The sequence below is a fragment of the Columba livia genome, chromosome 1, assembly GCF_036013475.1.
Source record: "Columba livia isolate bColLiv1 breed racing homer chromosome 1, bColLiv1.pat.W.v2, whole genome shotgun sequence".
In the NCBI taxonomy this organism is placed as follows: domain Eukaryota; kingdom Metazoa; phylum Chordata; class Aves; order Columbiformes; family Columbidae; genus Columba; species Columba livia.
Window position 1 is genome coordinate 126,780,018 of NC_088602.1, and position 23,296 is coordinate 126,803,313.

Consider the following 23,296-nt stretch of genomic DNA (forward strand, 5'->3'; position numbering starts at 1 on the left):
CCAGCTGTGCCTTCCAGGCCCTCCAGCAGAGGTCAGGGAAGGCAGCTGGGAGCAGCAGCTCAAGGCCACGGTCAAGTTACAGAGTCTGAGCTTTGCTTTTGCATGCTATACTGTACCACGGTGCAACTTTATCTCTTCATAAATGTCATGGTAAAGCGGGAGAGGTGCAGAAAGAGACTACAGACAAAAACAGGTTTAACAGAGGGGGACCGGTATCGTTAAGGAGAGAGATGAGTTGTACTTAAACACCTTCCTGAGAAAAGCCAGTATGGAAGAGTACTCCCGGCATCCTAAGACCAGTTACTTTTACAGGTACAGACCACAGCTTTTCCAAGATGGTTGTAAAGACTTGCAATGGCTAGCAATTGATTTAAATAATTAGTATATTAAATACTTAAAATATTTAACCTATAAAGCCCAAAACACAGAGTTCTTGATGGTTGGTCTGTTAGTTTCACGACCACTGAGTAGTCAATGCAAAGTACTCCAGGACAGTTCTGCTTGCTCTTCCCCCCACCCCAACAAGGCTGAGGATTTCTGAGAAAAGGTTCGTAATTTCAAGGAAAACAAGCAAACAGATCCCACGCTTCTGTTAGACAACCATGGCACTCACTACAGCCACCCAACTCACAATACATGTTAGAAATATTCAGTTATACCATCTATGAAGCATCTGAGCAATATTCTGCATCTGATTTCAGAGTGAAACAGTTGGACTGCAAAAAAAATGCACACAACAAGTCGTAAATGACGTAACTCAAATAGTGCACATTTATTCTGAACGGTATTTCTAAAGAGTTTGAGAAAAACAAAAACATGCTCCTGATGTACAACAAGGGCAATGATATAGATTAAAAATGGACCATCTCACTGTATAGAATTTGCTCCCCCTGCAACTTAACTTGTAACATTGAGAATGCATCTGTAAAATGCATACAGCATACCTTTGACTAAATCTTAACTCAAGAGACCAGGGGTGGTCTTAGCCAAATTAATCAGGAAGCAGTTGCAGACTCAAAAGAAACATCCAGGTCAGCAAACACTTCATGAAACACAGACTTTGTGCATAGCAGCTGACTCTGGACTGCAACATAAGGGAGAATAAATTTGGGGGACCAAATTTCTACTAGACACAGGGCACCATCAAGAATTAACAAAATATCACATAAGTTTTGTTTCAGTTGTAACAGTATGTCATATTTAGTTGGCAGGTTTAACCATCAGCTGCATCATGTAAACTCAGCCAGTTTCAGTACACACAAAAGATCTCTTCTCTCTTCCCCCTCGCAAAAATGAGGGATACCTCTCCTGGATGATTCTTCTTTCCCTGTACCATGGTTTCCCTAGGAGGAATATTGTGGTAGACAGTATCTTCATACTTCAACCGATGTATGACAAAACCAGTTGCAGAGATTCAGGAATAACTCACATAAACACAACTAAAGCTGTTAGTCGCATACATTTTTCTTGCTATATCTTCATCCAGAACAGGAAGTGCTGGTAGGTTTTTTGTCCACTGAAACTCCCAACTTTTAAAAAATTTAGTTGTTCATAAGCTGTTATTTTCAAGCTAAAAGGCGGTTCTGCTGCAGCAACAACCAAAGTAACCTAAGTTCTCTGCAGTAAGCCCATACTTCACACAATTTCAGTGTCTCTGGGTAACTGCACTAAGATACAGCATTCTCCTCCCACACTGAACACAGCTGATATACCAATAAAATATAACTGTTTGTCATTCAGAACTACTGACCTTCACTTGCCCTTATGCGTGTACAGGGAACGCAGCTTTCTATGAGATTTAGATTAAACCTTGTATTCAAAATTCAACAACCGTTTTCCAGGATTAATAGCCTGGGAAAAGAAGTCTTAGATTTGTGGTTACTCTTTTTCCACCTCCAACAAAACACTTTATCCGAAGTTACAATGAGGCAGGTTTGCTGTGGAATAGGAGCTTTACGAATTGTTTTCAGGGATACATTCATAGAATGATGGCAGCCCAAAGCAAAAAGAGACAGAAACAAAGGTTAATCCAAGTAAGCTCAGACATCAGACTCATACTTTTAAACCTGAAAGAAAACTGTCTGTGAAACACACCAATTTGTGGAAGCCTACGACAACAGCAAATCCTAGGAGTTCATATCCCCACACCCATCTACCCAACCCAAACACTTACCACTTAGTTCTAGAAGAATGAAGAGCACTTTGCTTGGCACCAGAGGCAGCTATGGTCTGAGTTACAGCTGTGCTGCACAAACATCCTCAGATATAATACTATCTTTCTTCCTCCACATGCTTCCCTTGATTTGGTCTACAGATGGCCAGAGAAACTATGTTGGCATATGACAAGCTAATTGTGCTTCAATACATCCCCTTCCAGAAAGATGCTGGAACTGCCAACATAACCAGTGTGAGCAGGTCCTAGCAGTACTAAAAATAAGCTTTTGTCAAAACTAGGCTGCCTCTGGCAATGGAAACTGTTTGCATCTTTCTAGCCAGAGTCTGCCACCAAGTGTTGCAAACAGAGGTTCTCAGGCCATGCAGGGGGGCTTTTGTTGTCAGAGATCTGCCCATCCCCAAGACTCAAATTAGTGCAAACCCAGCAAATAGAGTAGCTGTTTTCCAGCACAGTTCTGTCAGGATGCACTCCAACAAACACTACACACCTCTGGGAAAGGAGGAGTAATTCTGGAGCAGCTTGTATAGTCACCCCTCAGGTATCACAGACCACATAGTGTGCAATGAGGGGCACCATCCCTTGCCTCACTGCAACTCCTATCTTGAAATCCTTGGTTCCCATGTCACCCTTGAATGACTGGACAGCACCTACTAACCTGATGTATGCTGCAATGCACACTATAGGTTGGAGGTTTTCAAAGCAGATGAATTCAAGATGCAGATTTAAACTTTAAAAAAAAACGAACAGGAAAGGAACGCAGTTCAATATCTTCTTGGGGGATGGGGCAGGTTGGTGTTGTCTCAGCTCAGTGCACTTTCCCAGGTGCTTGGAGAAGAGTCCAAGCTCAAGTTGGTATTTGTATTGGCATACATAAAATCGCTGGCAACAGTGCATAGTAAGGAGCACTGGTATTCACGCAAAGCATGAAAGGATGCAAAGCAGAGCTTAGTAGAGTTTACTGTAGCTTAGAGGTTACAGTACTAGGAAGAAGCCAATCAGCCTATTTTCCAAACCCATAAAATGCTCTAATATACGCAGCTTTCTCTGGTGCTCCATGAACACCCTCTCACAAGAGTCAAACTGCATTATTACCACTGAACGGGGAAAGGAGAAAAGAACCTTCAAAGGAGCAAACTGTGCAGTTCTTAACCACCTCCTCCCGGAGGAGCACATAAACACGGCAAGCCAAGCCAATCCCAAGCAAATCCAGGAGACCCCTGCAAAGCTATGTGATGAGGGTCAGATTCATGTTTGCCTTCTCAGCCTTGCTGTCTGGTTTCCTCACCCCTTGCCTCATCTCAGATTTGTCGCCACAGATTTGGTTGCTGTAGCTTATTTACCTGGAGACAGGTGCTTGCCTTATGTGATCAAAGCTGGTAAGGTGGTCACAGTCACTTTTCCCATCCCAACAACACAGATAAAACTAACTTTCAATGAATTCTACAGCAAGGGTCTTGCCTCAGGATGTATGTTTTTACAAGGTTACTCTTGGCAAGACCACATCTAGCTCTTACTCTGGCAGAAGTCTTCTGGGAGTTGGGTAAATGAAAAAAAGAAAAAACAAAGACCACTCTAAATCCTCTTCTCAGTCAGTTAAGAAGTGTAGCACCAGCTTGGGTGAGGAGTATTTTAAAAAAAAAAAGCATTCAAAAAGATCAGCCCAGGCAGAGTGAAAAGGTATGGTAGAGTAGCCCATCCTTCTCAGCAAACGACGGAGGAAAAAGCCATATTCAAAAATATTGGGAAGAACTAAACATACTTTTCTGAGGCAGGGGAAATTAAAAGGAAGAGTAGGAAGTACTGAATTAACATTCAAAGGTTGGGGGGGAGTAAAGTACCCTGTAGGTTATAAAAACCAAAATAATATAGGAGTCAAAGGACAAGATATTGCTTTTCCTTTTTTTCCCCCATTGGATATACATTCTGCTTACTGAAAGAGATAATTCTGAAGGAAACTTGTCACCAGGATAACCTGGTCAAGTCCTGCACACCTCAAACTTAAGAGATCTGCACACCTTTTCCCACCCCAACAAAAAACCAAAACACTCCCCCCCCCCCAAAAAAAAAAAAACAAAAACAAAAACAAAAAACAAAAACAGAAAGAGCTCAAAAAGAAAAAAGAAAACCCCAAACATGATTGGACAATCCTTGGAAGAAGCATTACATTTTGTTGGAGAGAGGTCAAAAAAAATTTAGGAGGATGAAAGGGTGGAGTTAAAACAAAAAAAAAAAAGGAAAAAAGAAAAAATCAAGAGGCCTCTCTTTCCTTATTTGGCGACAAGCAAGTGCAAGAAAGTGTTCGTTGGGGTTTTGTTCAGTTGTCGGTCTTTTGCACATCTGCGTTCTGGCCAAGACAAGGGGCTTTGAGGTTTTTCTGCAGCACATGAGCATCTGCGGGCTCTATCCTCTTGTAGTAGTTTTTCTTCGTCTCAATGATCTCAAAGCCAAACTTTCTGTAGAAGTCAATTGCAGACTCATTGCTGATCTGGACATGCCTAGGACAAAAAGGAGTACAGAGACACAGATATCAGAACTTTCTGCGGTACAAAATTCTGCCTCCGCACTCAGAATGGGCAAAGACAAGATAAGAAAAGGAGCAGATACAGCAATGATGGTGTAAGTTCAGAACTGGAAGTTTTGGTCTTCGCAAATAAATCTTGAGCTAACACACAGCTGCTGGATGGCCTGTGGCAGTCATTCTGAGAAGTGGCACATTTTTCCTCAGAAAAGCTGTTTTAGGGAACACAAATAGCAGAGAGGCTCTGAAGCATTACTAGCTCAGTAAATTTTTCTTAATCTGGAAGTGAAAGATATTTTGTGGAAATATATAAAATTTGCTCTACAGTGAAAATTTGTTAACTTCCCATAGTGACACTTCTTACATGGCCAAAACCAGTTGTCTGAGTGATGACCCCTACACAGTGCAACACAAAACGGGCAATGGAGTTTGATAAGACTTAAACTCCTTGCTCACTGCTAACTAGCTCCCTCTCCTCACTAAAAGCTATAGCAGCACAAAGAAGCCCTAGACTTACAAAGTCCTTTCCCCCTTTTATTACTCCCCCCTGAGTTTTACAGATCCTGCTAGCACATTCCAAGAGTTTCAAGGCCTCCAAAACAACTATCAGTTCTTCAACCTAAGCAACTAGGACATTTATTTGTACAAGTTCTATTAAAAAAAAAAAAAAATAGTTTGGCTCAGCAAAAGCATTAATTAAACACTCCCAAAATTCAATGGACACTGCACAAACTCATGAATCACTTTGTCATGACAACATAACCATAGGACCAAAGTAACTCTGGAAGCAACAGCAGAAGAAAACAAAAGATCTTAGTGTTAAGCCAAATAAGCAACAAATAGCTAAAAAGGAACTTAATAATAATGAAAAAATTTAGGCACTGATATCAAATTGGGTGCTAAGCTGCACAATATGTTCAGATAGAAGATGCACAAGCAACAGACATAGTCAAAAATCAATGAATCACTAAAAGAACTTTGTTATGCCCAACTTTGGGGACTATTTATTGTCATTCCAGAATCCCACTCTGGGAAGTAGAAAGAAGGATTATGAAGGATGTGGCTTTTGCATTAAAACCAGCAAACAGTTCCTTCACTGTGCACACAGTAACATGCAAAAGCAAAAAGGAAGGCCTGTGCCAACTAGCAGGTATCTGAGAGAAGGTTCATTACCACTACTTCTGAGGGAATACAAGCCAAAAGTAGCTTTACTCAGACTCCTCTTTAAAACACCTGTTACTCTTACAAGAGAGTGCACAAAGCTACAACCGTAGAGGGCTTGGAAGACTTTGCACCTCTGGCAGAGGTGAACTAAGCTTGAGGAGAAAGTTACTCCATTTACAGTGATAGCAGTGTATGAAACACTCACTAAGCATCTTCAACAGTCCTGGTAAGAGTTCAGGGTGCAGTTCTGTGGCAGTATAAATCCATCCAAGCCATAACTGCTGTGGGATTGTTCCTACCAGTGCACTGTGCTTTTACTGGCATAAGCAGACAGTGATAAACAAGGAAGAAGCTGGCTCAGATAAGCATTCTGGACAAAAACTGCGTCAGCTCGCTTGGTAATCACACAGACCCCAACGAAGGAGCAGAACTGTGCAGCCAGCAGTGAAGTGGAAGCAAAGCTTTGCCATCTATGGATTTCAGGCTCTATTTCCATAGCGATCTATTAGGATGGGGGTGCTCCTTCATGCAGCCCTGTCCTCTACTCCAGTGCTTGTTCTCAAGTCTGCATCATGCTAAGTGCTTATGTAGACATGCAGTTGATGAAAAACAAACAAACAAAAAACAACAAAACCACCAAGCACCAGCCCCAACAGTAAACCCCAAAACAACAGCCAGAAACAAAATCAAAACCAGCTTCCGCAGCTGGGTCAGGTCACTGGCCCAGTTTACTGTTTTGCTGCAGAAAAAGCTGACCTGGGAGAGTGTGAGAACGGGAATAAGCAGTTGGGCCTTGCTACTTAATGTGAACTTACGAGCTCTTGCAGGCACCTCCGATCTGATGTTCTAACCTATGCAGTACCATCACAAAAGACAGACAGCAAATGCATCAAAACTGCATGCAAGACCTGCAGTATTTTCCATTCTGAGGACAACACTGTATGGTTTAAAAAAAATTCTTTCACAGATTTTTTTTTTTTTTTTACTCATACAGTGTAATTCTGCTATAGAACAATTTTGTAAGTAAACTTTGAAATCCTGCAAATTTGCAGAAGCCCTTCTAAAGCAAGCAAGTTTTTCTTTTCCTCAGCATCAAACAGCAAGCCCAGAATATGACCCCTAGCTTTCTTGCTAGTACTTAAAAGATGTCCCACGACCCCACTGAAATACATACTAAAAATGCTCGTGGATCTCCCTCCCTTTTCTCCCATGTATGCCTCTATCATCTCCAAAAATGCATGAGTGTAACTTTATTTACTTACAAATAGATGTTGTCAAAAGTGCCATCTTTTTCACAGATGTTTAAGACATGATTCAACATTTTTGTTCCTGCCGAAAGGTAAAGAGATACTTAAGAAAACCAGAAGTACACGATCAAGCCTGTACCTAGCTAAGGGCTTTCTTGAGGAGGGGCAGGTTCACTGTAGGTAGGCTAAAATGACAGAGCTTGTGAAAACTAGGGAGGGCAAATAAAACATCTTTCTGACTGCTCACAAAATTTAATTCATTCTTCCTTTGTAGAAAAACAAACAGCCCAGAAGCAGATGTATAAAGCAGCTTATTTAAATACTAGATTGAAGGCCTCAAACTCACCTCAAAATATGGTCAAAACAATGTATAAAGCAGTGAAAGCATTAGTTAAGTTGTTCTAATAAAGGCCTAGTAAAATATCTTAAAACGAAGTTATCTTTTCTTTCCAGTTTGTCAAAGCAAACAAGTTACTGTAATGTCTGGATTAACTGGCCTATGGATTTGCAACATGGAGAAAAGAACTAATTGCAATATAGACACTACCCCTGAGCAGCAATAATCAGTATTGATAAACACAAAAATATTGTAAATAGAACAAACCCTTCATTCAGAAGAATGAAGACATAAACCAATGAAGGAATGTTGTGTTCTACTTATACATGACTTGCACACTGGCTGCATACCTCTGTCAAATCATTTCATATCTCTGCACATCAATTTTCACATCTGTAGAAGCAGAGTATTTACATCACAGTATGATAACATCATTAGGATTAAAATAATCTGAAAACCTGAATTAGAAAGTTCTACAAAAAGTCCATTTCTGAAGGGCAGGGAAAAAAAAAAAAAAAAGAGCACATCATAAATCATACTCTTTCTCCAAAGTCCCTTCCAGAAAAATCAGTGGTCTGAAAGTGCACTATCTTGGTTAAAAATCTGAAAGAGTGTTTAGAAGGCTGCACAGCAATCTGGTTTCTTTGATGACTCAGATCCAAAAGAGGATCCTCCTTACCTATTCCTAGTCTTCGGTAGGGTGCGAGGCATCCAAGTGTCATGATGTACAGTCTCTTCTGGTTCTGGGAGTGATCTACTCTACAGCACACTGCTCCCACTGCAATATCATTGAAGTAGGCTGACAGGGAAGGAAACAAAGTGTTATCAGTCACAAGCCTCAAACTGTACATACAGCTCCTTCATTTATGCTCTACACCTTCCTTCCCGCTTGCTAATTTTCCCATCCAGATAAAAACCACAGATTGTGGCTAACACTGAGTGAAGTTACCAATGGTGCTCCAACACAGCAGGTGGCTCGTTATAGTTCAAACCACTGGCAAGGACATCGGGAGGTAAGCCAGCAGCACACATCTTTCAGGTTTTCTGCAATAACAGAAAACATGCCTATTCCCAGTAAAATGGAATCTATTTAGAACACAAACCCTCCAAGGCTGGGACTGTTGCTTTTTTGAGGTTCCCAAACAGTTATTTTTCACTATGTAAAATAACAAAATAGAAAGATCTGCTATTCAAAACCATTACAGATAGCAATGATGAGCACTTCTGCCACCACAGCCCACAGTTACTGGCAAGAGCATTTGTACCTAATTTGGCTAGTTCGCCAACCTCCAGTACATCCTTGTAGAACTTGTCATTGTAGCTGACAGGAAAAATGACCTGGTTTAGCCTCTTCAGCTGCTTAATGTTGTGTGGCGTCACATCTCCCAGCTCGATCCGGCTACTGGAACAAATCAAAACATGCTTAACATCCGACACACGGCAAAATTTCTAAGGACACAAAAGAATAACTTATTTATGCTTAGAGAACTATACCACCTAATAATCAGTTCAATACCTATTTGAACTGCAGTGTTCAACCCATACAATTAAGTCTTCTGTTGGTGGCTGATTTAACTCCCAAACCCAATTTCAGTCAGTACGATTGTCAGAAGTTTCTCAGGCACCACTTAACACTGATGTACCATAGTATACGTGTGGTTTTATTGGGTGGGAGACAGGAGGACGCAGATCTCTGTAGGCATATTAGCTTTAATTTTGTCCCATTAATTTCCTCACTGATCATCAAGATCACAGGGAAAAAAAAACAACAACAAAATAAACAAAACCAAAACAAACACATACACCCCCAAAAACCCCACCAAATCAACAAGCAAGCAAGAAAAGATGGGAGGCTAGAATAGAGACCAGGAATATAAAATCCTTATCCATTCTTCAAAGCCAGCCTTAAATTTAGCAGCTATCAATATAAAGCTTATGCTTAGACGAAGACTAGGTTGCTACACTAGGCATCTGTCTCTAAAAAGCAACAATACTGTCCGCAGCAAACTCATATCAAGCCTGTTAATATGCAAGTGCGCCACTCTCAAGGTGATATCCGCATCCATTATAATAATCACTGAAGTCATTCTTCCTGCTGAGAGCGGAATCACAACCTTAAAATACCAGCACTGCACTGAATTATACTGAGAAGAAACAGACCAAGCTTCTTCCTTTTCCAAGACTAACTTCCTGATTAGTTGTTCATATTCCCCAAGCCAATTCCTTGGGTGCAAGTAGACAGTTTTAACAAGCACCACAAGAATGAAAAATAAAAAAATGAAAATAATCAAAATATTTTCCCAAATGATCACCAGAATACTTAGGCAGGTACAAAGCAAATGCATTTCAAGTCAGAAATATAACACCATTCTAGGTTCATCTCAGCCTTGTTTTACTGAATGTATTCAGGAAACCAGATTTTCTGCCCAAACATTGGCAAAGGCACTGTTTGCCTTTTTTAAAAAAGTCAAATTCTGCTTTCAAAAGGGCAGCTTTCTGACATCATTGTACACCAGACTTCAAAGTTCATTCTAGTTATGTGCAGTAGCTGCTTTCCATCTCCAATGCCTCTTGTGCCTAAGCAGCTTTTTTTTTCAGATACGTTGGTGCTTAGGACACAACAGCAAAGATTAACTTACGTAATACAGTGAAATAACAAGAAATAATTACCAACAACTTTCTTCTTTAAGAACTGTACCAAGCAATGAAGAGTATCATCTCTCTCTGCTTACTTAACTTACCTTGATTTTATGTCAAAGCCCCTTAAATGATTAGTACTCAGTTTTAGTTATCACTACCAATGACAGGTGATAAATATACAATGCTTTGTAGGCATTGTGCTGCAGCCTCCGAAGCTATCACAAAAAACTACAGGAATGGAGCCTTTAGCGTTTACTTCAAGAAGCATAACTTGTCCTCACGCTCACTTTCTCCTTTTCTTTTACAGCAAAGAATACAGTCTTCGGTTCTGCAAAGGTACCAAGGACCACCATTGCCCACACTCTCTGGTGTAACACAGACCAGTCTCCCTAGTGAGCCCTACAGAAGCTAAATAATTTTTATGTAGGGCCTGCCTTCTAGAGAACAGTCTAGCATTAAATAATGGACTATTGATGATTTTGTAATTCTCCATCAGATTAATATGTTCCAGTTAATTATTCTAACTATTTAGAATTAATGGATGGCATTTACATATTGAACACTGCCAACTCAAGTTTAACCTTTTGTCACACATTTGCCAAAGAGCCCTCTGGTGTCAAGCATCTTATGCCTGTATGGGCACTTGCAAATTGTTCCAGGCAGTGCCTCATCTTCCCCCTACCACACTGAAGATGTCGATCAGTCTCCCCCCTGCCCCTCACTTCAAGGGCAACTCCTAAGCCACAAATCCCTGTAATTTGCCCAGAGGTCTGCCCAATTGTACAGCAATCTCTTGAGAGATATCTCACTAGAACTGAACACTCCAACAGTGACCTCAATGAAAGAAGAAGCAAGTCTCCATATTCTTGCATCTCATCCACCTAAAAATACCCAGGCATACTACAAGCAACTGCAATGAGAGATATTTCTAAAATTTCCAGCTATAAACTATTGTATTGTGCTGAAGTAGTCTGCTGTATCTCTTTTCTGTGACTCCCACCACCATCAGCCCTTTTTTTCCATCTTCTATATTATTTTTGCTCTCAAGATTCCTTTCTTCATATATCACCACTTGTGCAAGCCCCTCTGATAAATATATTTGAATATAAATTAAGTACTGAGCTAGTAAGGATGACCTCACATCACAGAAGTATTATTATTATAAACAACCCTGCTATCAAAGTTTTTAGATGGTGGGGTAACTGTAATACTTGTTTCACGCCCAGCTGTTCAGCCTAGCACGGCAGGGCTTCTTCAGGCACACAGAAGGCAATTTGTGCCCTTTTCTAATCCCAGACAGCAATGCTGCTACCTTTTCCTCACAAAGGGTAGGAACAGAAGTGTGGTATGTGGGTTCCTGGGTGCATTTGTGCCTGGGAGAGAGTTTTGCTGGAGAACCTCAGTAATCTCATACTAGAAGCAAAGAGAGGACCCAGCAGCCTCTTTTGCTGCAGTCTGTATCGGAGTGGAAAACAAAGGGAACAGGTCTCAACAGCCCAGTCAGATGAGATTAGCTGCAGAGTAGGAGGTCAGTAAGGGAAGAAGAAAAAAACCTCACATCCACACTCAGTCCCTTGAAAGCCTAGACCTCTTGTCCAAAAGATTTAATACTTTTGTTGTATCAGTAGATCCAAGCTTCTGTAGATCAGTAACACTAGCATGATCTCTTACGATGAACTCATGGCAAAGCTGTTATAGACCAAGTCCCATTATACTTGAGCAAAAATCTCTGACATAGACTACTATCAGGTAGTGTGATCTCCAATATTATTTTAAAATTAGTTAGTTACTAATGAAGCAAGAAATCAGGCATTAGTAGACAGTTACTATGGAATATTTATGATGAAAGTACAACAGGACAAATATATATTGTCAGTGGTGGCCAGGACCAGATGGTTGAAAAAGGGACCATGGGCAGAAGATGGAGCTTCACGAAGAAGGTGTCATGGAATAAATAAACAAGTGCAGAAGCAGAGTCTAAGGCTCTTCACAGCTGCTGAGCCAAAACATCACCTCTGAGGCTGGCATCAGGCCAAAAAAACAAGTTCTAGTAGTAGGTGGCTAAAACATGCTGTTGACAGATTTCCTCTGGCCCTTGAGCTCCCCCTGCTCTATCTCTCACCAATTTTGCCACACTCATTGTTGCCTCCTGCCATCTCCTTCTGCCTGCCTCCTGTGCTCTGTCACTAGCTGTTTCCTCATTGCTTGAGAGTTGCACCAGGGCAAATAATTTATCCTGGAGGATAATACGATAAAAGTTTGAGAAGCACTGCAGGAAGCATAAAGCGATATGCTAAATATGCCTATTTAAATGTGTTCTCAAACCATAAATTACTTTAATGCATAGCACTAGCTGATTAAATCAGCTCCACATCTGTTGCACACAAAGACATTTAATAACTAAATGAGGACATGGAAAGGAAGACTCACATTATGAGAGCTCACCACTTTGCCCGAGGACAAACAGCATGGCAAAAGTGCCACTAAAGCCTCAAGTGAAAACACAGGAAAGCTGGCACTGCTGTTGAAAGCAGAAGTCTTACTGTCCCTGAGCCACTCATTTCCATTATTTTGCTGGCATAAACATTTGTGCAACAATGTGGTGAACCAACTGCAATTAAAGCTAACCTAGCAAAAAAAGGAAAAGTTTAGTTTTAACCCACATCAGTCCCCTGATTGGGTTGACCACACAAACCTTCTGGCAGCATAAAGACAAAAAAGAACTGCCAGAGGCAGAACTGGTGGGTTCTTGAGCAGAAGCACCAGCCTACTCCAGTTTAAACTGTAAGTACTGTGCAGGAGGAGCACAGGGATCACTCAGCATACATATGATTTTATGCTACACCTTATTGCTTATGGAACAACACGTACTTTCAACCTCAGCACTTAAAAACTAGCCCAGCCTCAAAAGATCCAAGACAAAGCACCTGTAGCACAGGACACAAAATAGTCATTTTTTAAATTAGAAATACTTTTGGTGTTTTGTGGGGTTTGTTTTGGGTTTTTGTTTGTTTGTTTTTAAATTTGTGTGGGTTTTTTTTGTCTGTTTTTAATAGCTATTTACAAGTAGACCTCCTTCTTCAAGTTACATCTCAGCTAAATCAGTAACATAAGTTTACTATATCAGCTGAAGTCTGATTAGTCTAGTCCTCTGCATTAAGCTCAGTACATGCTGTACCAGAAATACCTATCTTCTGCTGTTGCAAAGAAAAAAAAAACGTGAATCATGAGCTCAAATTTGCTTATAAGAGAACATAAAAACGTGTAACGAGCCTCAAGTACCCAGAATGCCCATGCCCTTTCTTAACAGATTATTTTATTCTATTATTCCAATAATATTCCTAAGAACATACACACTTACAACTGGTAACCGACATCTCAAATAGCACTCCATGAAACACACAATAGTCACCTGTACTTATCTTAGGTGATGAATGTCCAAGTCAAACATCCCATCCCAAGCAACCGTTTTTAATATGGAGGAACAAGGGACTCTTAGCTCATCATGTCAGGCCTCTTATTACTGCAGTGACATACAAATCCATAGCCTTTTCTAGACAGAATACCAGCCCCCTGAAGCCACTTAAACATCTTCCATTGCAAGACTGTTCCCAAGATACCATTTTCTCATAGTCAGGCTTTCTTCTGATTTCTATCCTAAATGTACTCAAGTTCTATCAATATGCTGTCATTATGCTCATTAGCCTATCCCACCTATACACCCTATCCCAAATGCCTTTTCAGAGAGCTACCATAACCTCTTTATACTTTCCTTCTTCTAACCAAAGCCAATGTCCTGGCCTACTCCTTTAAGACTGGCTCTTAATTCCTACTATCGTCATACTAGCTCTTCTTTCCATCTCTTCAAGACTAAAGTTAATTTTCCTTAAACGTGGCTAGCCAAAACTGCTTACACCACACCAAATACTTACTGTTGCCTTGTACAACAGCAGTAAGTTTTTCCCTATCTCTACCAAAAACGTTTTCCTGATGTATCTATCCTAGGACTATAATTGCATGTGTCACAACTGCAAGGTACCATGACTCAGTTAATGGGGAAAAAACACATTGAGACTTGACTAGTGGAGGGAACCAGTTTCTGGCACATAAAGCTGCTGTGTTAAAAGCGCCAAGTGACACTGCCCAGCAATGCAAGAGCGGAAGTGAAGAGTGATCTGCGAAATCCAAATGGAAGTGGGACATTAGCGAGGTGACATGCAGCAGTTACTGACACTGGATACATGCCCAAAACATCAGCATTAACACTTCTGCTCTTGCATGCCAGTGCCCTAAGATTCTTCAAGCACTTGCTAGAAAAAAAAACACTCCCACTTTTTGTAGAACCTAATGCAATCCAACTAGTCCTACTGCAGCTGCATTCTTCTGTCCACAGCCTACTACAGGGCTGTGATTTGAATGGTCTACTTTTCCTATAATGTCTTAAATTTATACTGGTGGAAGTAACAGGCTACATGAGACTTTAGTGCTTGCTTATGCTAAGGCTGCCTTTTGCCTCTCAATGTATACCAAAGGAAAACTGCTATAAAGAATGACAGCTCAAGAGGAAGCCAATTTCTGGAGTGACAGTTCAAGAGGAAATACAAATTCAGTCCCAAGGAACAGTAAGTATCAAACACTAGTTTAGAACCAAAATTACAGAGAAAAAGGGGGAAATCCAAGTTTTTTAATGCTGCAAGAATCTCAGTCTCATTCAACTTTAAACAGTGCAAGTATCCCCCCAGAGGGATGTGCCTGACTGAAACAAATCATGGTGTAACTGATAGCTGGGCTCAGGCTCACTGAAGGCATCTGGCATGCTAAATTTAGCAGAGCTGTATCTGGTACTCACAGAACTTACTGAGGTATCATCAAACAGTCAGGAGAGGGAGCATGGGGGAGAAAAGGGCCCTAACACATTACAGGACATTAGAAAAGGTTTGTCACTCGCTAAGCAGCCAGCTGGCTTTATTGTTTCTATTTTGGCTTCCAAGTCAAAGCAAGAGTCTAGACAGGATAATCCACTCATAAAATAAAACCAAACCAGAACTATGAAAGCTATAGACCTGAAGAGTGTAGTTTTGCTTAGATTCAGTTCCAAAGCCAAAAGAACCTCTCTAGTGTTTTGGTGTGTGGGGTTTTTTTGTTTTGTTTTTTTAAACCAAACCAACACAGATGAGCTGTCTTGCTAGGCACACAAGTCAGTCTAGTTCTTGTGGGCAGACTGGTATGTTTTCAATTATCTAGAAGATCTGTGGGCTGTAAATCTACTCTGCTTCACGTGTCAGAAAAACAGAAGGATAAGTACAAGCCTAGCATGCAAAAAGTCTTACCAATTTGCTTCTGAGCCTCCATGATCTTCTTTAGCCCCACTTACTACTGAAAATACATATTTGCATGATACCTGACACCCTGCTGGAAGTTACCCCCAGCAGTGTATTGCATTGTAGAAGGGTACAGCGGTGTATAGAAGAAAGCTAAGTGATTTTAGAATCAGAATTAACAGAAGACTTCACTCAAGACTTGTGACTCAAACGGATCTCAAGTGTGAGTAAGTTTCACTGGCATGTGTCATAATTAGCCAAGACATACTTCAGACTCTCCTTGCCTCCCTCCTTTATAACAAAAAAACACACAGCACATCACAGTCAAGGTTTTGTCATTATACCTGGATAATTCACTCTGCTTAAACCTAGAAAATCTGACCATTGCACAGAAGACTGGCTGGAGTTCACATTCAAGAAGCAAATCCTTCAACATGCTACAGTAGCCTCACAGTTTTCCCAGCTCAAACCTGTTGAGAGTTGTACTAGACCTCTAATATAGACTCAGCACTGATCTGAAAAAAAGATAAAGCAAAAGTAGCAGTATGATCACGAAGCACCTCAGCTATCTGACTACGCAAGTGCAAGGGGTAGACAGCAATGTCATTTCAACAAGTGTCAAATAAAAATAAACTTTCCCAAGAAAGTGAAAAGCTATCTCATTCTGCAGCTGGATACAAAAAGCAGGAAATCACCATGCCCAGCTGACAGGATTTTCAAACTCCAAAATATCAGAAGTAAATGTAGTCATCTAGAATAGAAAAGCAGCCATACATTGCCTGGTAGCCTGCAACACTTTGCTACTTCAAAGCACCTCACGAGGTAAAGGTTTGGATATTATATCTGCCTATCCCAGCTGCATCAAAGTCAACTAAAAGAGGAAACAACTTGCCTGTGATCATACAGCAGATAAAGAGCTGCCAGAAATCCTAACTCTCCGTTGCTGGTCTAACCACTTCTTAGTCAAATAAGCTCACGAGACCATTCAGATTTTGAACCACAATTGCAAAGCAGAAGTACTTTGCCAGTTTGAAAAAAACTAAGCTCAAAATTAGTTTTGTCTCTCTATTACTGGGACCATGAGACATCTTACAAGTTACTGCCCCTTTCCATGCCCTCAGTGTCCCCAAATATAACAATTATAACCCTCATTTGTCTCCCAGGAGATCATGAACCTCCACTAATTAATGTTCACAAAGTATCTGATGATCCTCAGGTAAGAACAGAGGCTTATCTTAAAATTCAAAATAGAAGTGATGCTGGGTTCACAAAGTGCCTTATATAAATAAATCTATATAGCTCAAAGGCACTTCTTGTACTTATATTAGGCAACGAACTGTAGAATTGACATATCAGGAGAAAGGCATTTCTCTGCTTCATGCAAACTATTTATATAAATCACTGAAACACCATTCTTTAGACATGCCTGTGTTCATTAGATTGGTAAAGAAAAAATGGCAGGTCATGATGGGTCACTTGCCTATACTTCATATTTCAGTCCTAGGGTTGGTGTTTTTCTGAGGTGTTAAAATAACAAATTTCATAAACAATATACCGTGAAAAATTAATAGAATGTGCTATCAGTTTTATGCACCTACCTTCAAATACTTCTAAGGCAACAATCACTGCAAGCACCTAACTTATCAAGCACAACAAGACTTTTTTCCTCTCTTTTTTTCCCAGTTTTCAGTAAGAATGAACAGTTCTCGAATGAAAATTTGCGCTAAAGAGCTACTTATTAATAACAAATCTCCTTTGATGGCAATTTTCAACCTAATTTGTAATCCTTACTGACAAGAAATTCCAAGTGCCATGTAAAGAAAACTTTCACAAGCCTTAAATTGCTGTGCTGGGTCTCACCCCATACTCTAAAAAGAAGATTTAAGGAAAAAAAAAAAGTCAGATGGTGGAAATGGGAAATTTTTTCAGGGATCGAGATTCTAGTCTGCTAAGTGCCAAAAATCACACAGAACCTGGAAAATAACAGGGAGAAGGAAGCCACGTGAGCTCAGGAAGTACTTCATTAATAAAGATCTTACCATGCAAGCATGGTATTTTCAACCCATTTGAAAAAAATTACTCTGCCCTGAGGAAAATTAAAATACCTTGATCTTCGTCACCTAGTGACAGTGTTGTGGAAATGGTTTTGTATCTATTTTCTATAAAGCCTTGTTTCATTCCCTTCCCATAATGAATTAATTCAATATGCTTTGACATAAATACACAGTTACCCCATTTCAATGCTGTGCTTCCTCGCTCTCAGGTCTTCAAGTCCAAGAGTCTGCAAATAACCAGCAATTCTTCTATGCGTAGGCTGCTTCTCTCTTCTCCACTCCTCCTCCACCTCAAATCTCCCTCCTGACAAACTTTTGCTGCCCTAAAACTGCCACATAGTTAATTTCTTCCCTTCACCTCTTTCAGCAGGGAGCAGAAAGTAATCCTGACGTTGCCTGCCTCACTTAGAGCAGAAAGGGATGCAAGGAGGTAGTGCACTTCTCTCTTATCAATTCCCAAACAAATACAAAGATCCGACTTCTCCTGTCCTTTCCTCCACTGGGTAAAAATATCTAGCGCCTTCTCAGATTATTGGTCTGAACACTTGTAATGTTTGCCAAATGGTCAGGCTCAAGTTCTGAATCATTTCCACTTGGATACAAGTATTTTTCTGGCTCAACCATCACGTATTATTTCCCATTTTAGAAGAGATTCAATGTGGCAAAGAAGGATGCATCATTTCTCTTGTCCTCAGGAGATGGCAGCAGAGTCTGTGGCATTTGGTGATTAACTAAAGATACTACAATAAAGATTAACTAAAGATACTACAATAAAGATACTACAGAGGAAACGTCCCAGCCTAGCAAGCCACATATACATGTAAAAAGAACTGAATGGTCAAACACTACTCAAAAGCCAAGACCAGATTCTAGGGTGTGCTAATGAAATGGCTATGCTATCTTTCTATCCTTCCAATTCTTCCACTTCATGGAATGTCTTTGATTTTAATTTCATAACCAGATTAAAGTGGTAAGAATTACAAATTGGGTTAAAGTACCTATAATAAACTCAAGCTTTTATAAACTTAGTTTAGAAGATATTAAGCCATCCATTAAATTAAATGCAGAAAAGTATAGCTCACACTTTGACACTTCCAGGTTCAGAAAAATCCTAAAACCAAACAGTGATTTTCAAGCTCAATTACCTTTTTTGTCCTGCCTCCAGCGCACATGACAATTCAGCAGTTTCCTCAAACTTGGAACTTCCTCTCATATACATTAAGCTTACCACTGTGCCTTGCAAATGGAAACAAATCAATGGTTCTGCATGAACTCTGTAGTACCAGCTCAAAACAACAGAGGAAAAAAAACCCTCCCTGTTCTCATGAGAAACACGTGCAGCTTCAGGACCTTGAAGAGTTTACTTCATTAATCTGGACAAAACAAGCAGAGATATCAAAGCTCACCCATAACAACTCAGCATACCTTAAATACACTATCGTTATTTTTCTGTTATGCTCAGTATTCCCCAGCTGTGATGTCTCTTCTACAAAGGCAGCCAGAACAGCACCAGCCTGCAAAGCCTCTCTGTTATTAAGTTCTCTGTGGCAGCAGCTGCCTTTTGTGTAGCATGTAGTCTGAAGGGCTCCTACACAGCAAGTGCAGATCCTTAGAAACTTAGAAAAGTAATGCACATCACCTTCTAAGACGGGGTATAACAAACAACACTCTGCTCCATTTCAATCTGTTTTTCATCACATGGCTAAACCTATGCTGCCACATGACAATCCCAGCAAAACTGCAGAGAGGTTTGGTCAATGCGACAAAATAACACATCTGCACAGGCACCAGGCCTCGCCTCTAACATGCACTATACGCCCTATATATGAGCTGATACTCCTGGTCACATAGCAGATACAAGCATACAATGGTGCACACGTGTCCTGCATTACACCCCTCGTGTGATGTGGTTTTTAAGTAAGGGCAGCAGGGAAGGGCTGGATGACTTATTCACACAGGCTTCATCTCAACTGAAACAGGTCAGGGAAGTGCTCCTATTGTAAGACATCAAAACAGCCACAGACAGCAACCACCAAATGCTCACGATTCTATGCAAGATTTTCTCTTTCCTTAAAAGCAGGAACATAAAAACTGTAATGAAGATACAAGAATGCTGAGCAACAAGTGAATCAACACTGAAAACAGTAAAGTGCAGGGAGTATTATTTACATCTCATCTACAAAACCAGGCAAATTACTACAGACAGCAGAACCCGAGTCCCTCCCACTGGTATTTTTCCTTGTGCAAATCCAGTTCTAAAATAGATTTTCAAATTCCAGAACTAACAATAACAACACTCAGGAAAACAATAAATGAATCTCTAGAGAATCGTGAAGTTCACTAACACAACAGTGAATTATCTCAGTTTTTCAACTCATATTTAAGAAAAAAAATGGAAATATAATGAGTCTCTAAATTATTAAAATAATTCAGCAGATGAGGGTAGAGTGAATGTAAAGTCAAGTATCACAAGTGCAGATGGAAAGTAACAGCAATCACCAGTTCAGATGCTGTGTTTACCTCATCAAATAAGAGAAAACCCACAAAATTGTAAGCATCTGAGAAAGCAAAAAAATCTTTCACTACCTCTGAAACCAGAGTTCCTCTGCAAAGTCACCTGACCTTAAATACTCTGATGACAGAGATGCTACAGCCACCTATGCATTATTAACACACTGCTGTGTGCTGTATTGAATTCAGAGACTTAAGAAAGAAGGCTGCAAGCAATGCATGCTGACTACACAATCTCTTTTAGATCAGAAATTTCAACACATCAGTGAGCTTGCTAGTTTCTTTAATTCTTTCTCTGCCAAAGAAGACTGTTCGTAATTACAGCTGATGTTATGGATCTCAGTGCTCCCAAAACTGTCTGTGTACTTTGTACTGTGGGTTACTATGCAATGTGTACACTCCCAGAAAAAATACTCAGGAGTCAGTTTGTTTGAAAGAACTGATCCACAATTTTGTATTCAATACCAAAGACAGACTGGATCCCTTCAAACACCACATTAGTTTCTGTATGTCGGGAGTTCAAGCTTTAGATCTATTTTTGGACCTATCTTTTGACAACACTTGTTTTTTAGGGATCTTCTCCGATCTTTGTAGCTTGACAAACTATTTGGTTTTGTTCCAGAGTATCCCTACGTAATTTAATATATTCCTTCTGAAATCTTCTAGTCCTTTGATTTTCTTCTTCTGCTTATATTGGGTTATTTTTCAATTTGAGTTCTATTGGCCTATTTGCCTCAATATGACATTTTAGAGAACACCTGGATTCAATAATAAGATTTTATTCTGCTCAAGAACTTGCTGTGTGGTGCTAACAGTGTTTTCACAAGACAGGAATATGCTGCTCTTCAAAGAGATGAAAGAGTACCAGAAAAGCAGAAATATGCAAGTACAGAACCCAAAGAGATCAGTTCTGAAGCAGAACCAGTGACAAAGCTGTCTGTAAGTGAAAGTAAAATAACAGAAATAAAGCTTAGTGCTCTGGAAGCAGAAGAGGAGTGTATGTTCTTTTCCTCCATACATTTTTATTTAAAAAAAAAAAAAAAAAGTTTCAAAAAGTAAAAAGTAAAGCCAGGGCTCAGCCCGCTGAGGAGCACCACATTGGTCACTCTGGCTGTGACCTCCCAGGACACCTCCATGACTCTGGCCAGACACACCTGGGCCACTCCCCACCTCATCCATCTAGGCCCCAGTAACTCTGCCACTCAACTCACAACAGACATATGGCCAAAGCAGAGCCAAGCTGTAGAAAATAGCAGAATGGTTGATGAAGGATAAAAGGAAACCCAGTAAAGGAAATTCAGTTTCATCAGGAGCACTGTTGAACAACCATCACATCAACTGCCACTTCATCTTGGCTGATCAGTACTGTCACCCTTCTCATAAACTCTGTCATCCTCATTATAAGGTGACTAAGAGGCAATGGTGCCCTGTTTCACTTAGGGTGGTGCAGGTGAATAAAGGATTGGCCAAAGGATATCCCAAACACACCTATTTTATGTCATCTTAGAGTCAGTTTATTTGCAATCATCGCTGAACCTCTTTCTACGGATACCTGCCAGCCCCTCACAGTGTTTGAAGCTGCTTACAAGCTGTAAGAAACAGCTAAGTATCTGTTATCAAGTAGCCTTGTCTTGTGACCTCACCTCAATTGTTAATAAGTTAAACCCCTTACCATTTCTAAGTAAAAGCTTAAGTGCTTCCTTCAGCTTCCATTCACTCTGCCTTAAGCTGCCAAACTGGAATATTAATACCCAGCATTGTGTAACACCAGTTTCAAAGGGACTGGTTTAATACTCCCTCAAGAAGCAGCTGTGGAAAACTTCCCTTGTGCATATGAAGAAACTGAGGCACAGGGTGGAAGGATCGTGTTTTGTGGAGCATGGGCGACACTAAAATCAATAAACGTTAGCTGATTTAACTAACATTGGAAAAAGCTGCCCCAAAGTGACCCACCCAAGGTCAGGCAGGTCATCTGCTTCCAGAGCAGAGCTGTGACTCTAAAGGCTTCCAGGTCTTGTGGTCAAATACGGCACCTCGCTGCCTCCACTGAGAAGGAAATCAAGCGTTTCAGCCAACCACATCTGAAAACAGGTTTTCAAGAGCCACGGAGAAGTGAAGCCAGGCCCAAAGCAGTGCGCTTAGGAAGTGGGCACAAAACACAGCTCGTTTGCATCCATCCACGTTGTAAAACCCTCAAAGACTTAAACCAACAAAAGTGTTAAGAGGATGTTACAAACAATAGCGCTGCAAACCCACCCATCCGAGGCCGGCAGCTTTTCCCCACAGACCCAACAGCACTTCTTCACTCTGTCCAGACAAGCACGAAGGAGCAGTCGGCATCCCCCAGCCGCCCGCTCTCTCGGCTGGTGTGGCAGATCGCTGGAGCCCACAAGCCGAAGCCGCTCCGCAGCACCAAGAGCCGCCACGTCCCAGCGGCCGAGCAGAGTGGGGCTGAGCGCCGAGTGCTTTCGCTCCAGCAGGGGAACACGTTTTATGGAGAGAGGCTCCCGCAGGGAGCTCAGCTGAAAGGGCACCACCGAGCAGCGAACGCACCGCCGGCTCTTATCCCCCGAAAGGGGCTCCCCTGACACCGGCCCCCCGCGGCCCCTCTCCCAGAGGGCGGGAGAGACGTAGCGACACCCACCCCCCCCGACGGAGACGGCGGCTGCCGGTGGCAGTGGCGGCGGCTCCGCACAGCCCCATCGCCACCCGCCGAGGCGAGGCGCGGCGCCGCCCGCCCCACGTTCAGCCCGCCGCGCCTGGGCCGCGCCGGCCGGGCCCGCCCCGCTCCCCGCCAGCGAGACGGCGCGGCCGAGGCGGGACCAGGCGGGCGCCGCCGCGCTGTCACGGCCGGACCGGGCCGAGCCCCGCGGGACGCGCCGGGCCCGCACTCACCCCTTCATGGTGCGGCCGCGGCCTGGCCGGCACCGGTGTCGGCGCTGGCTGCGTGCAGGGCCCGGCGGTGCGGCTCCGGCCTCCCCTTCCTCGGCCCGGGCAGCGCGGGCGGCTCAGCCTCCTGCTCCCGCGCCCGCTCCACATGGGCCTCCGTCCGCCTGCGCCCCGCCCCCGTGACCTCTCACCTCACGCCGCGCGCGCCCCCGCCTGCCGCCTCCCCGGCATGACCCCTCACCCCCCCCACCCTCCCTTCCCGCCCCCGCTGCGCACGCGCCGCTCCCACCCTCCCCCCGCTGAGGGGGGGGGGGAGGAGGGGGCGGAGCAGCGCCGCGCGGCATCCTCCGCGTGACTTAGGGGCGGGGAGGAGCGGCACGAGGCGGTGCGTCTCGCCACGTGATGTGCGGCGGCCAATCGCGCGCCCCCCTGCGGCCAA

The 23,296-nt window shown here is 42.1% G+C and overlaps 1 protein-coding gene across 2 annotated transcripts; it reads right to left on the reverse strand.

Moving 5' to 3' along the window:
- Positions 1-748: 748 nt before the first annotated feature.
- On the reverse strand, positions 749-23,061 carry NAA50 (N-alpha-acetyltransferase 50, NatE catalytic subunit). Of its 2 annotated transcripts, none has more exons than XM_065077772.1 (5): positions 22,864-23,061; positions 8,708-8,844; positions 8,122-8,241; positions 7,121-7,187; positions 749-4,671 (listed from the first exon to the last, which is right to left on the reverse strand). In XM_065077772.1, exons 1-5 carry the CDS (start codon positions 22,869-22,871, stop codon positions 4,491-4,493), a joined length of 513 nt encoding a protein of 170 aa, XP_064933844.1. In that variant the 5' UTR covers positions 22,872-23,061; the 3' UTR covers positions 749-4,490. The 2 variants fall into 2 exon arrangements, with proteins under 2 accessions (XP_064933844.1, XP_064933850.1); XM_065077778.1 differs by having other exon boundaries at positions 8,708-8,841; positions 22,864-23,048.
- Positions 23,062-23,296: the final 235 nt, after the last annotated feature.

Excerpts from the sequence above, each read along its gene's own strand:
- NAA50 (XM_065077772.1), bottom strand. Across the intron at positions 8,242-8,707 it reads TGGCGAACTAGCCAAATTAG|CCTACTTCAATGATATTGCA; the intron begins GTACAAATGCTC and ends CTTCCCTGTCAG. Across the intron at positions 4,672-7,120 it reads ACTTTTGACAACATCTATTT|GCATGTCCAGATCAGCAATG; the intron begins GTAAGTAAATAA and ends TTTTTGTCCTAG.